Genomic DNA, 15,152 nt, shown 5'->3' with positions numbered 1-15,152 from the left:
TACTGATAGACACATGGACTGCTTCCAAATCTTGACTATTGTAGATAATGCTGCAATGAACATAAGGGTGCATATATTCTTTTAAATTAGTGTTTGGGTTTCTTCAGATATATTCCCCAAAGTGGATTGTAAGGCAGTTCCATTTTTAGTTTTCTGAGGAAGTTCCGTACTGCTTTCCATAGTGGCTGCACCAGTCTGCATTCCCACCAACAGTGTGTGAGGGCTCCCTTTCCTCCACGTCCTTGTCAACACTTGTTGGTTTATTGGTGATAGCCATTCTGACAGATGTGAGGAAATGAGATTTTTTAGATATTAACTTTTTATTGAAATATAGTGTATACAAGGAGGGGCCCCCCCAAAACCCAGAATTATTTCTGGAGGGTGGGCCCCTTGTAGTACAGGTTACCCCTGCTCAGTGAGTGTTCTAGCAACCCTTCTGTGTCAATGTACCAGCTGGTGGGGTTGTGAGAGTCTGTCTTTGGCTTCAGTGAATTTTTTTTTTAAAACTCTTTTCAATGCATTTGCCAATTTCATGGTGGGTGATATATAAGTGTACCTGCTCACACCTGTTGAGTGTTCAGTTTTTAAAAAAAATTTTGTTTTTGTTTTTTGTTGTTGTTTTATTTTTTCTGAGTGTTCAGTTTTTGACCAAAATTGGCATGACCCCCATGCCCCACCCTCTCTATTCACCCGATCTTTCCCCGAGAAACATTTTTTCTTTCCCTGACGAAAAAATATCCTCAAAGGGAAACATTTTGCTAATGTGGACAAGTGAAACAAAAAACTGGGGAAAGCACTAAAAGGCATCAAAATCAATGAGTTCAAAACCTGTTTTGAGCAGTGGAAAAAAGTCTTTCTAGGTGTATTGTATCAAATGCAGAGTACCTTAAAGGTGACTGAAGTTTAAACATGTAAGAAAAAATACACAATTTTTTAAATTGAAAAAAACAATGCAACAACAACTACGCTGCCCACAACCAACTAGCAAAGATTGTTAAAGGTGGAGAGAGAATGTGGGTACTTTCAAGAGCAGAGAAAAAGGATGTGAGATGACCCTTGACAAGAAAATTGGTTTTGTGTGTCTGGGCAGGGGAGAAATAGTAAGAGTTCGTAATGGAAACAAGTTGTATCAAGAGAGAAAACAAAACTTGAAATGAAAATCCACAATTTTTTATAAATAAATTTCAGGTTTTTTGGATCCCCCCTCATATACAGAAAAGTATACAGAAAAATACAAATCATTAGTGTACACTTAAATGAATGTTCACAAAATGACATATAACCAGTACTCATATTAAGAAACAGAATGTTATCACATCCACAAGGGCCCCTTTTGCCCCCATTCCAATTACTCCTCCCAGGTCTCACCCTGTTTTTGCCATGTTGAGCTAATTACAGTCCCCACCCTTCCATCCTGAGCACACCATTCTCTCTCTTGCCCTCCTGCCTGTGCAAATGCTGTTCTCTCAGATTGCCGGCTTCACCTACTTGCTGTTCTAAACTCAGGTGTCAGCTTTTCCTGATGGGCTAGGTATACGCTTCCTTCATACTCTCCTCCTGTATGTGTCATTGTTTACTGGGAGCTCCCTGAAGACAGAGCCTGTCTGAGTCACCAGTCTCTGGCACCCAGCACAGGCTTGGCATACAGCCAGCACCTCGGAAATGTTTGCTTGTTGCACAGTTTGTCTAAAATGGTTCAAGTCATCTTTTACTTCAGGCACATATTACCCTTCTGCCTTCCTAACCCATTTTTCTCACTCCTTTTAGTTTCTTCCAAAACATAGCAACTCTGTGAGTCTCTCGTGTGCCTCCATACTTCCCCTCACTTTTTAAAAAAGATTTTATTTATTTACTTTTAGAGAGATGGTAATGGAGAGAGAGAAACATTGGTGTGTGAGAGATAACATCAATCAGTTGCCTCTTGCAGGCCCCCAACTGGGGACCTGGCCTGCAACCCAGGCATGTGTCCCAACTGGGAATCGAACTGGCAACCTTTTGGTTCTCAGGCCAGCACTGAGCCACTGAGCTACACCAGCCAGGGCTCACTTTTGCTCAGACTGTTCATGTGCCCCATCCACATCTGCCCAGCATCCTACACACCAGGCTCCTGACTGTTGCAGTGCCACATTTCTATCTCTGGATCGCAGGTCTCAGACATCCAGTAATCTACACTACCGAGAGCATTCTTTGTGCCCAGTCCCTGGCCAAAGCAAGTTCTCAACTGCCATTCTGCAGTCTGTTTTATCAAGAGTCAGATTTATTTTGTGTTTTGCCCATGTTTCATTCCCCATGAGTTTTCCTTCTTCAGGAACATTGGTGTCAGCTAGACCTATTGTAGTGATCACTTAGCAAATACAAATATTAAACATGTTGTATATCTGGAACTAATATAATGTCGTGTGTCAATTTTATCTCATTTTTAAAAAAGAACATTGGTTTTCTTTAATATGCTTGCATTTTTAAAAAGGATATCATTTGTATCATTAGATCATATTCATTCATTCATTCATTCAACACACGGGCCAGGCACTATGCTAGGTGCTGGAGATTCAGAGTTAAAAGAGGTTTTTTGCCCTTGTGAAACTCACAGACAAACAGGGGAAGAGGTAAACATTAGCAAATTATTATAAGATAGTATCAGTATTGAATGAGAATCATGAATGAACTAAGAGAACAGGTACTGGAATTAGCTGAGTAATTCCATTGCTTAAAGTGATACGTTACTTAACCTTTCTGTTTCTATACCTTGGTTTCTTTACCTGTAAAATGGGTAGAATAAAAATGGGTAGAAAAATAGAGCTTTCATAATGTTGTTGTCATGTTTATTCAGGGCTACTGTTGTTATTTATTTATTTTTTTTGGTTAGAGCCAGACACTGTTCTGGATATAGAGGATAGGTGCCTGGCACCTAGTAAGTGGTCAATAAATGTTAGCTATAATCACCATAATTATCATCTCTGCTTAGGCCTCATGGAGGACATGACATTTCAACTGGCCTCTGAAGGACAGGTCTCTACCAGATGAGGGCAGGAAGGACACCTTAAGTAGAAGGCATAGCTTGAGAACAGACACAAAGAAAGGGCATGATTTTTTAGAAATTGAGATGTGGCCCAGTGTAGCTGGAGGATGGGGTATGTGTAGGAGAGTGGTGAGAGGTAGAACTGGAGAAATAAACTCAGAGAGTGAAGGGTTTTGGTCTTGTTTGTTGTTAGTGTTTGGACTTAATCCAATAGATGAAATGGAATGATCAGAAGTCTTTTTAGAGGGCTTGTCACAATTTAAACTGCATTTTAAAAGAATCCTTCTGTGCTTCCCTGGCTGGCGTAGCTCAGTGGATTGAGCACGGGCTGGGAACCAAAGTGTCCCAGGTTCGATTTCCAGTCGGGCCACAGCCCCCAGCAACCGCACATTGATGTTTCTCTCTCTATCTCCCTCCCTTCCCTCTCTAAAAAATAAATAAATAAATAAAATCTTTAAAAAAAAAAAGAATCCTTCTGTGCTTCTATGGAGGATGAGCTAGATGCGAGGAGGTTAGAAGACCGTTGAGGAGGAGAAGAGGCTGCTGACAACTACTAAGAGATGATGAGAGCAAGAGCTGCCGTGGTGGGTGTTCCAGAGGTGGATCCACAGGGCATGGCAGCTGGTGGAAGGAGTGTGGGCCTGGAGGGGTGGGGAATAGCTGGGGTGTCTGGCAGATGTTGATGTCACTTACTGGCAGAGAGAATAGCAGAAGGAACAGATTTTTCTTCCTAATGATTTCTTCCAAGGAAGGCAGGCTGCTTCTTCCTGTATCTTGGAGCATATATTCTAAAACTCACCAGTCCATTCTCTTTTAGGCCATGAGCCCTTTCTTTTCTCTTGGGCCTTACAAATAGCTGCTCCAGACCAGTAATTACTGATTGCAGGCAATTAGGACAGGAGGTGGCTGTGTTTATTTCACTCTGGTGTCATCTTGGGGTGAGAGAGGTGAAAGTCATGAGTTTGTTTTCACCATGTTCCTGAGAATGGATGCATTTGGAACATTAGCCTCCCTCCGGTGGTAACAGACACATGGACCTCTTCTCTCCCAATCTCTGTAGAAAACATGTTTAATTAAAGTTTTTTCCAGTTTTTTTTTCCTGCTCTTAGCCAGTTTTCTACAAAAATCACGTTCAGATTGTTGGCCAATTCAAGGGGTCCTGAACCTGTCCTAGTTGTTGGGCTCTAGAGTGCCACCACTGCCATCTTCCTATCTCAGACTTGACCTGGATCTAGTTCTAGGTGTCTGTGGCTGAACAGGTCTCTGGGGGCTTCTGCTGGTAGCACAGCTTTGCTGGGCATGATTCTGTCCTGGCTCAGTTATATTTACAAGTACCCTGGATACAGGATATTATGCCTGGCACTAATTAACATGGCAAGACAGCCCACCCCATAGAATTCTGTCCTTTGTCTTCTGCTTCCAACTTCCTCCTTTCTCTGCCTCCCTTCCATTTCATTTCAGCCAGGAATTGTTCCTAGCTGGTGAGTTTCCTTGGTTTAAGGGATGTTACACTCAAAGTTCTTTTCTTTCCACCCCTTTTCCCATGAAGTAGTCACATTTATAACCCTCACTCTTTCAAGATGGCTCTTAGATGTTTCAAGAAGATATAGCTCTTCTGGTGAGCAAAAAAATCCTCCTGTCTGTCTCTGGAGCTGGGTTGGGAGAGGGTGGAACTGCTCAGACTGAGTGGGGTACCTAGTTTCTCCTTTTAGGAAGCACCATTGAGAGGATGTCTGTTATTTTCAGTGAACAGTTGACCCCACACTAATAAGAGTGACTGTGGATACTGTCATTTTATGAAACATTGTCATTATAGGATACTAGCCTTGGACCATCAGTTACACTCTACTGATTTCTAGGCTACTTTGAAACTTCTGTTATAAACTAGACTTCTGTAGCCTTGGCTGTAGTGTACTCTGTTGTCTTAAACCATCTGAAAGGGAATAGCTATTTGTTTTTGTTTTTGTTTTTAAAAAAAGAAATCAGTTTTTTTCTTATGACAAAAACAAAGCATGTTCATTATAGAAAGTTTAGAAAATACAGAGAAGCAGAAGTATGAAAAATCATCCATAATTCTACAACACAGAGACAACCGCTGTGAACTTTGTGGCCTAGGCATTTCATGTGTTTATACATATATTTTTAAATTTTTTATTTGTTATTGAATTTAATTTCAATAAAAATTCAATTTTTATTGAATTTATTGGGGTGACATTGGTTAATAAAATTATTTATGCATATTTTTAAAGAAATAATAGTATATCCATGTCATTGCAAATTTTTTATAACATCATGTTTAATGATTCCATAGTGGCCCATTTTATGTAAGGAATGAGAACATTATTAATAAAATTAACGAAATTTGAAAAAATAATAAACACATGTCCTGAAGATAGCATACAAGGAAGGGTGTTATAAAAATAGTGTTGGGGCCCTGGCTGGTGTGGCTCAGTGGACTGAGCACCGACCTGTAGACTAAAAGGTTGCCAGTTCGATTCCCAGCCAGGGCATGTGCCTGGGTTGTGAGCCAGGTTCCCAGTTGGGGGCATGCGAGAGGCAACCAATTGATATTTCTGTTGCACATTGATGTTTCTCTCCCTCTCTTTTCCTCCCCTCCCCCTCTAAATGCAAAACAATAAAATAAAAAAGAAATAGTGATGGGGATGTGCTCTCCTTGGAACACACCTGCACCCCTCCTTTTCTTAGGCATGTACTTTTGCTGTCTTTCTCCTAAACTCTAATCCCACCTTGGGCCACTTCCTGTCACCAAGACTTCTACTCCTCCATGAGTCCGTGCAACCCCACATGACTCACTTCTTTCCTGTGACATTTCTAGGGAGCCAAAGCAACACCACCCAGGCTCTCCCCTGTTGCTTCTCTATCCTAAGCCCTTCCTTTGTTTCACTGTCCCCAGCTTTAATAAATGTACTCTTGAAATTAAAAATAGTGATGGGCTGTAGGCTTAATCAATTGGTAACCTAAATAGGACCTGGATGTTAATAGACTTGATCCCTTTACTCACCTTTGTGCTGAAGTTTTGTAAAGTCTTCTTGGGTCTGAAAATGTTACAAAAAATACTCCTATGATATCTCAGGTTACTAAAGGTAAATGGTTTTGACTTCCTTGTCTTCCTTCCATTGGAATTCAAGCCAAGAGTCTCTCTGTGAGTTTCCATAGCACTGTGTATATCAGGAGATATTTGGCAGGTGATTATTTGAAAAGTTATAGAAAGTTAATCTTGTTTGGGGGACCCTTTGGTTCTATTCCTGGTTGATAAGACTGGATTGTACCACACATTTCTTTCTCTTTACAGGTAGTACCTTCCTCAGTGCTATTTTTCTTGCCTTAGCAACATACCAGTCTCTGTACCCACTCACCTTGTTTGTCCCAGGACTCCTTTATCTCCTCCAGGTAAGCACTTGCTGGTCAGAAGCCAGCACTCAAGTGACACTTAATACACGGCCTGGTCTCTCCTTGGGAGAAAGAGGGGCATGGCTCAATGAAAATGATGGGACTGGGTCCCCAATTCAGTTACTTGCTTCTATTTAAAAATACAAAGAAACTTGACTAACTTTAAACAAAGTGGACCTGGTGATTACTAAGCTCTAATTATGGATATCATTACAGATGTATAAGTGCATTTCATTTTATATACTGTCGTTGAGATCTACCAACCATTCCCCTTTTCATTCCCTGTACACATAGATCCCTCTCTGAGTTCATTTATTTAACCCTTATATATATCAGCACTCACCCTGTAAGGTTCTTGTAGGGATTAAATGTAGTGAATACATGTGATATAATGCTTGGACCATGGTGGGTGATCAGTACATATTAATCGAAGAATACAAATTGCTAACATTTACTGAGAGCTTACTACATGTCAGGCAGTACACTAAGCACTCCACAGGCATCATCTCATTTCAACCTCCTAAGAACATTTTGGGGTAGGCAATATTATTAGATATGTATTGGTCTAATATTAGCATATTAGGCACATGAGTTGCAACTGGAATGTTGAGCGGTTTAGTCACTTGGCCATATGGCCAGCAAGTGACCATGCTAAGATGTGAACTCGGGCTGCCTGATGCAAGAGACTGCTCTCTAATCATCTCTCTTTTCTACTCAAACAAGAATACACACATCTCCCTGGCTGGCGTAGCTCAGTGGATTGAGCACGGGCTGGGAACCAAAGTGTCCCAGGTTCGATTCCCAGCCAGGGTACATGCCTGGGTTGCAGGCCATAACCCCCAGCAACCGCACATTGATGTTTTTCTCTCTCTCTATCTCCCTCCCTTCCCTCTCTAAAAATAAGTAAATAAAATCTTTAAAAAAAAAAAAAAGAATACGCACATCTCCTCAAGAGTAAGGAACTGCTTGTGCATCCTGGTTGGTCTAAGTCCATTATTAGAAGAGAAACATTTCTTGAAAGCATAGAAGCGGCAGTGTCAAGATTCAAATTAAGAAATGTCTAATTTCAGAGCCGTTGTTCTTAAGTATAAATCAACCATATGGTTGTCATTTTAAGTGTTGATGTACATGATGATACATGGTGAGTTTGGTCTTTCTCCTGTTTGAGCATTTTGCAATGTGCCCTAGTTGTCACTAATATAAATAGTATAGAGATTTTGTTTTTCTTTAAGTTATTTCTTTAAGGTATGTTCTTCCAGTTGAATCATTGGACCCAAAGGTGTAAGAAGCTTTATAGTTCTTATTATGCAGGACCAGATTGTTTACCAGAAAGCCTGAGCCAATTTGTAGTGCCACCATGAGTGTCTAATGTGAAGTGAACCACTTCCTCCCAGGATGCCATTGGCTTTTTAAATGTGACTTATGATTGTTAGTTTAACAGATGTGAAGTTATTTTGCTTCACAAAATATTGTGATTTTCTTTCTAGATTCTTTTTAAACCCAAGCATTTTTCTACATAACAATGTGCAGTTTATATTTCTCTCTCTCTCTTTCTTTTCTTTCTCTCTCTCTCTCTCTCCCCGCTTCCTTCCTCCCTCCCTTCCTTCCTACAGTTTATTCTTTAGAAAGTCTGAGCACTAAGGGGAATGCATGCAGCCAGAATTTTGTGCAACTATTTATCAAACAAATATTGTTAAAATATATTTATTCATACACATGTACTGACTAAAAATTTTTAATGTTTATTAAGCCTATTTGTAAGTATTTGTGTAAATATTTAGAAGTTGGTTTTTTAAAGCTTTGTGAAATACCTTTTGTTTAAAACTCAAGGAAATTTCCTCCTGACAACAGTGATCAGTGAAATCTAGCATTCCAGCCAGTCATTGTCTTCAATCCCTCCCTCTACCACCAATATTTACTGAGCACCTTCAGGACACTAGACACTAAGCTAGCCTCTGAAGCTATAAAGCAGCTGAAGCCTGCTGAGCTGGGGCGTGCTGCAGGACAACTGTGCGGCAGCAGTCTTTGTGGTGGATTGGCATGAGGAGGGGCTGAGGCTGGGAAAGTTTAGATCATCATATCGGATTGAGTCAGAGGGGTCAGTTAGGGTCCCAAACCCATGTTAAGGGAAATGAAGAGATGAGGGACTGGATACAAAATTCCAGAAGATAGAATGATCTGTGCTTGGCAGCCATCTATATGAGAGCAACAGAGTTTGGGATGAACTTAAGGATCTTACTTATGTAGAAATTAAAATCCCAGCTCATACTATATTTACATGTTTTAATTTTTTCAAGATTTCATTTATTTATTTTTTAGATAGGAGGAAAAGAGGGAGAAGGAGAGGGAAAGAAACATCAGTGTGCGGTTGCCTCTGGTGTACCACATACTGGGGACCTGGTCTTCAACCCAGGCATGTGCCTTGATTGGGAATCGAACCTGCGACCCTTTGGTTCATAGGCTGGCGCTCAATCCACTGATCCACACCAGCCAGGGCTACATGTTTTTATTTCAACTTTTTAAAAAATATATTTTATTGATTATGCTATTACAGTTGTCCCATTTCCCCCCTTCAATCCCCTCCACCGTGTACACCCTCCCCCACCCACATCCCCCCCTTTAGTTCATGTCCCTGTGTCATACTTATAAGTTCTTTAGCTTCTACATTTCCCATACTATTCTTACCCTTCCCCTGTCTATTTTCAACCTACAATCTATGCTACTTATTCTCTGTACCTTTCCCCCTCTCTCCTCCTCCCACTCCCCTGTTGCTAGGCCTTGTAATCTTCATTTCTGTGGTTCTGTTCCTGTTCTAGTTGTTTGCCTAGTTTCTTTTGGTTTTGCTTTAGGTGTGGTTGTTAATAATTGTGAGTTTGCTGTCCTTTTACTATACATGTTTTTTTTTAATCTTCTTTTCTTAGATAAGTCCCTTTAACATTTCCTAAAATAAGGGCTTGATGATGATGAACTCCTTTAACTTGACCTTATCTGAGAAGCACATTATCTGAGCTTCCATTCTAAATGAGAGCTTTGCTGGATAGAGCAATCTGGGATGTAGGTCCTTGTCTTTCATGACTTGGAATATTTCTTTCCAGCCCCTTCTTGCCTGTAAGGTCTCTTTTGAGAAATCAGCTGACAGACTGATGGGAACTCCTTTGTAGGTTACTGTCCCCTTATCTCTTGCTGCTTCTAGGATTCTCTCCTTCATTTTTACCTTGGCTAATGTAATTATGATGTGCCTTGGTGTGTTTCTTCTTGGGTCCAACTTCTTGGGGACTCTCTGAGCTTCCTGGACTTCCTGGAAGTCTATTTCCTTTGCCAGAATGGGGAAGTTCTCCTTTATTATTTGTTCAAATACGTTTTCAATCTGTTGCTCTTCCTCTTCCCCTCCTGGTACCCCTATAATTCAGATGTTGGAATGTTTAAAGATGTCATGGAGGTTCCTAAGCTTCTCCTTATTTTTTTGAATTCTTATTTCTCCATTTTTTCCTGTTTGGTTGTTTCTTTCTTCCTTCTGGTCCACTCTATTGTTTTGAGTCCCAGTTTCCTTCCCATCACTATTGGTTCCCTGTGCATTTTCTTTCATTTCTTTTATGGTAACCTGCATATGTTCATCTAATTTGTGCCCAAAATCAACCAATTCTGTGAGCTTCCTGATCACCAGTGTTTTGAACTGTGCATTTGATAGGTTGGCTATCTCTTGGTTGCTTAAAAGGATGAGTTCTGGGGGGCATTGATTTGTTCTTCTGTTTGAGCCATCTCTCTCTCGTTGTTGTATTTTTTTTTTTTTTTGGTCTGGTCGCTCCTGTTATGGTGAGGGGTGGAGGCTTCAGTGTTCAGCAGGTTGTGGGCACCCCAGTCACTAGATTGTGACGTAGTATGTGGGGGCGGGGCCAAGAGGGAACAGTGGCGGTAGCTCTGTTCTCCATGGGACCTCAGTCCCTTCTCTAGGATCCTGGATTGCGCGCTCTGCCCTGCTCCATAATCGCTGCCTCACTGGGTCTGCCAGCTGCTGCTTGTGTACTCAGGGTCCACCAGCTGCGATCTTGTGCGCCCCAGCTGCCTTACGTGCCCCTGGATGCCTTATGCGCCCAACTCTCTCTGCTTTCTGCACCTCCACCTGCACCTGGCTGCTAGTCTCTGCCCCTTTTACTGGTCTGGATAAACAGGTCTATTTCAACTTCTTGGCTGTCCAACTTCCATTCAGATAAATTTTCTGTCAGTTCTGGATGTTATTCTGCCTCTAAATTATTGTTGTTCCAATCTTGGTTGTGCATGGAGGTACGGTACGTCCACCTATGCCTCCATCTTGGCCGGAAGTCCCAACTTTTTATTTTAATCCTTACCCAGGATATGTTTTTTATTGATGTAGAGAGAAAGGAAAGGATAAACAGAGAGAAGGAGACAAATATTGACTGGTTGCCTCTTGCATGCACCCTGACTGGGGATGGATCCTGTAACCTTTTTGGTGTACAGGGCGATGTTCCAGTCAACTGACCCATCTGGCCAGGGCTACATGTTTTTATGTAAGTATATAAAGTGGCCTAAAAAGCAGTGGGGCTTTGTGAATCATAGCATGGCATTTGGAAAATCATTCTGTCACATCCAGGAAATAAACCCACCTGTTTAAATACGAGGGAGGGAACAGAAGAGGAAATTACTCTTTAGGGCTGAATTCCTCAGAGACTATTAAGTGGACCCTTTAAGCCTGAGTTTCTTAGAGATTCCTACTCCAGAAGTAATGGGTGGGAGCTACCAGCAACTCAGAATAAAGCAGCAGTTCTGTGACAGCATGGGATATCTCAAGGGGGGTGCGTTCCTTGTGAATCCCAAGTTTAGGCCACAGGCTCAATGGCCACTTGTCGGGAAGTCTTAGCTGAGCATGGGTAGCTGGATCTGATAATCTTTTAAGTCCCAGATTAAAATGACTTTGATACCCACAAGGAAGTGAACCTCTGCTCTTAACACTGTATTTTTCTCACAGTTTTTTTTTTTGTTTTTTATTTTTTGAGCCCTCCACAGGCACGTGCTTCCCTCTACAAAGGGTTGCGTAATGTTGCACATAAGTGTGCAGGCCTGACTGGGACATCTTGTTAAGATGGAAAGCAATGTAATGTCCTCAGATACTAATGTTACTATGTCAAAAGAACAGTGGAACCAGCTCAGAGGGGCTCCTGCTGTCTATAGTTAGGATATTCTACATGGTGAGCATCAAGTAATTGTAAAACACTGAATAAGTAAAAGTCCATGTGTCCATAGTTATGCTCAGAAAAGGAGTGAGGAGAGAAAAAAGTACATATCATCATTAGATATGGCTGTTTTACTAATTTCTTACTCAGAAAATAAATAATTAGAAGGAAAGAACTAAGCAGTTCCCTGCCTTTTAAAAAGGAACTATAGTTCCTGGCCAGGTGGCTCAGTTGGTTGGAGCATCGTACACCAAAAGATGATGAGTTCTCCGGACAGGTGTGTATGGAAGGCAACCAATCAATGTTTCTCTCTCTCCCCTTTCCTCTTTCTAAAATTAATTTTTAAAAATCCTCCAGTAAGGAAAACCATTGTCATGAAAAAGACAAGGTGAGAGAACTGTTCTAGACTAAGGAGACATTATAACTAAGTGGAATAGGTGAATCTTGATTGCATTCTGGTTTGGAAAAAAACAGCTATAACTGATGTTTGGGGGACATTTAGAATATGTCGACGATACATTAGATATTAGATGATGATAGGGAATTGTAATTTCTTGAATGTGATAATAGTATTGTGGTATATAGGAGAACATCCTTATTTTTTTATTTTTTTAATCTTTTTTTTAAGATTTTATTTATTTATTTTTAGAGAGGGAGGGGAGAGAGAAAGTGAGAAAGAGAGAGAGAGAAACATCAATGTGCGGTTGCTGGGGGCCATAGCCTGCAACCTAGGCATGTACCCTGACTGGGAATCGAACCTGCGATGCCTGGTTCGCAGCCCGCGCTCAATCCACTGAGCTACACCAGCCAGGGCAGAACATTCTTATTTTTTAGGAGCTACATGTAGAAGTGTTTTGGGAGAGGTAGGATGTAGAAAAATGTATACACAGAAAAATTTATACACACAGATAAAAATGTGACAAGGTGTTAATATTTAATCTAGATGACAGATGAATTGTTGATGAACATATTCTTTTAATTTTTCTGTGTGTTTGAAAATTTTATAGTGAAAAGGAAATAGAAGTACAGGCTCTGAAGTTTTGGCTTAGATACTTACTGGCTTTGTGAGTCTGGGCAAGTAACTACTCTATGCCTTGGTTTCCTCATGTATGAAATGGGGATAATATAATAGTAGGTACTTCAAAGCGTTAATACCTGTCAAATATTTAGACCAGAGTATGATAAAAGGTCAGTAGATATTAGTTATGGTTATTAGTGTTCAAATGTTCATAGAAAGTACAGGGTCACCAGTTTTCATGAAGGTACAAGGGCTGATGAGGGGGAAAAGAAAAATTTTCATTTTCTATAGTCAAAAGAACTATAGAAGTTAGTTTGTACTTACTTCTTTGTCACTACAAACCTGCCTCCATTCTACTGGTGGAGTTTTTAGAGGGTAGGTTATGGACAAGCTAATGTCCAGCCAGTGCCAGAGGCAAAGCTGTTTTTCTCTCCCCTAGTGAGACACACCCAGGAAGGCTTCAGGATCAAAGGCAGGGGCTGCTGTATCTGGCTCTCTAGTGAGTCACCTGTGAGAATGATAGTTTGAGCCCACTGGTCTCCTCCCCCAACTTTACTCTTCTGACCTTGGCTTAGGGCCTAGTTTCCATGAGAGATCCACCTAAAATGTTATGATCTGAAAGCATACAGAATAAAATAGCCCTAGAGTGCACGGGACCTTGAGACCAAGCTGTGAGGCTGGCAGCAGGAGGCTCATGGTGCATTCAGGGGAGTTTCTAGTCCCTTCCTTCCTTGTGCTTGGAATTCCTAAAGCCTTGGACACCCTTAGATGGCTTGAAGTTCTTATTTTCTTTGAAAGAAAGTGACAGAAACCAGGGGAAAATACCTGTGAGTGTTGTTATGGTTTTTGCTTTAATCCAGTCTGACATTCTCTTGTCTTTGAACTAGAGAGGTTAATCCTGTGATTTCTTTTTTTAAAGATTTTATTTACTTATTTCCAGACAGAGGAGAAGGGAAGGAGAAAAAGAGGGAAACATCAATGTGAGGTTGCCTCTTGTACACCCCCCACTGGGGGACCTGGCCAACAACCCAGGCATGTGCCCTGACTGGAAACTGAACCGTAACCATTTGGTTTGCAGGCCTGCATGCAATCCACAGAGCCACACCAGCCAGGGCAGTCCTGTGATTTCCATACTTTCTGGAGTTTGGGGTAGGTTACATGGTACTACCAAAGGAGCCAAGCCCAACCAAGTCTTCCTTGATAATGAGGCCCAGGCCTAGACATTCTTTGGGGCTATTTAAAACTTTCACATCTCTTTCCCCAGCAGCTTTCTGTTGTCTCTGCTACTTCCAAAAAGGGATCTAAGTAATGTGGCAATGCAGTTAGCTTCCCTTCTTTTTAGAACAAGTAAAAATGAGGGTAAGGGCATGACCATGCATTTGCAATGAGACTTATCCTGGGTCTCATCCTTAGACTCTAAGAGCTTAGGTGTAAAAAACTTTGTTGAGTTTATTTTCTCTTTCTTTTTTTAAAATTTTATTTTAATCATTGTTCAAGTACATTTTTCTGTCCTTTACACTCCTTCCAGCCCACCCACCCATCCCTCCTCACCTCCCTCCCATTTCCACCTCCCTTTTTTTTAAATAGATTTTTTTTATCCTCATCTGAGGATATGCTTATTAACTTTAGAGAGAGGTAAAGGGAGGGAGAGAGAGGGGGAGAGAAACATCGATTGGTTGTCTTTCCTACATACCCTGACCAGGGACCGAACCTGAAACCTGGGGATGTGCCCGGATCTGGAATCGAACCTGCGATCCTTCAATTTATGGGATGATACCCAGCCAACTGAGCCATACCAGCCAGGATGTGTTCCTTTTTTTTTATTTTGTTTTTCAAGTACAGTTGACATGCAATGTTATTTTATATTAGTTTCAGGTGTACAGCGTAGTGGTTAAACAATCATATAATTTACAACATGATTCCTTCCCCCTCACCCCCCACCCAGATATTTCAAATACCTACCTGGCACCATACATAGTTATTACAATATTACTGACTAAATTCCCTATGCTGTACTTTACATACCCATAACTATTTTGTAACTGTCAATTTGTACTTCTTAATCCCTTCATCTTTTTCATCCAGATCCCCAACGCCCTCCCCTCTGGCAACTATCAGTTTGTTCCCTGTATCTATGACTTTGTTTCTGTTTTGTTTGGTTTTTTTTTTGTTCTTTATGTTCCCCAAATAAGTAAAATCATGTGGTATTTGTCTTTCTTTGCTTGGCTTATTTCATAATACTCTCTAGATCCATCCATGCTGTCACAAATGGTAAGATTTCATTCTTTTTTATGGCCAAGTAATATTCTCTTACATACATGTACCACCACTTTTTTTATCCACTTGTCCTTTGATAGGCACTTGGGTTGCTTCCATATCTCGGCTATTGTACATAATGCTGCAGTGAACAGAGTGGGGCTTATATCTTTTTGAATTAGTGCTTTGGAAGAGTTCCCTTTGTTAACACCTTATTTATAGAATCTCTTTGAGTTTATTGTAATAATTGACTTTTTTC

General features: G+C 40.9%; 1 protein-coding gene across 2 annotated transcripts in view; it reads left to right on the top strand.

Moving 5' to 3' along the window:
- PIGU (phosphatidylinositol glycan anchor biosynthesis class U) overlaps nt 1–15,152 on the top strand; it is a 96,405-nt gene that overhangs the window by 44,908 nt on the left and 36,345 nt on the right. For both annotated transcript variants that reach the window (XM_028524733.2, XM_036009733.1), the window contains one exon: nt 6,333–6,430. In XM_028524733.2, the coding sequence (XP_028380534.1) occupies nt 6,333–6,430 (98 nt within the window). The remainder of the gene's footprint in view (nt 1–6,332; nt 6,431–15,152) is intronic.

Source organism: Phyllostomus discolor, chromosome 9 (genome assembly GCF_004126475.2).
Source record: "Phyllostomus discolor isolate MPI-MPIP mPhyDis1 chromosome 9, mPhyDis1.pri.v3, whole genome shotgun sequence".
NCBI lineage: Eukaryota > Metazoa > Chordata > Mammalia > Chiroptera > Phyllostomidae > Phyllostomus > Phyllostomus discolor.
This window is presented reverse-complemented; position numbering and strand designations above follow the sequence as displayed.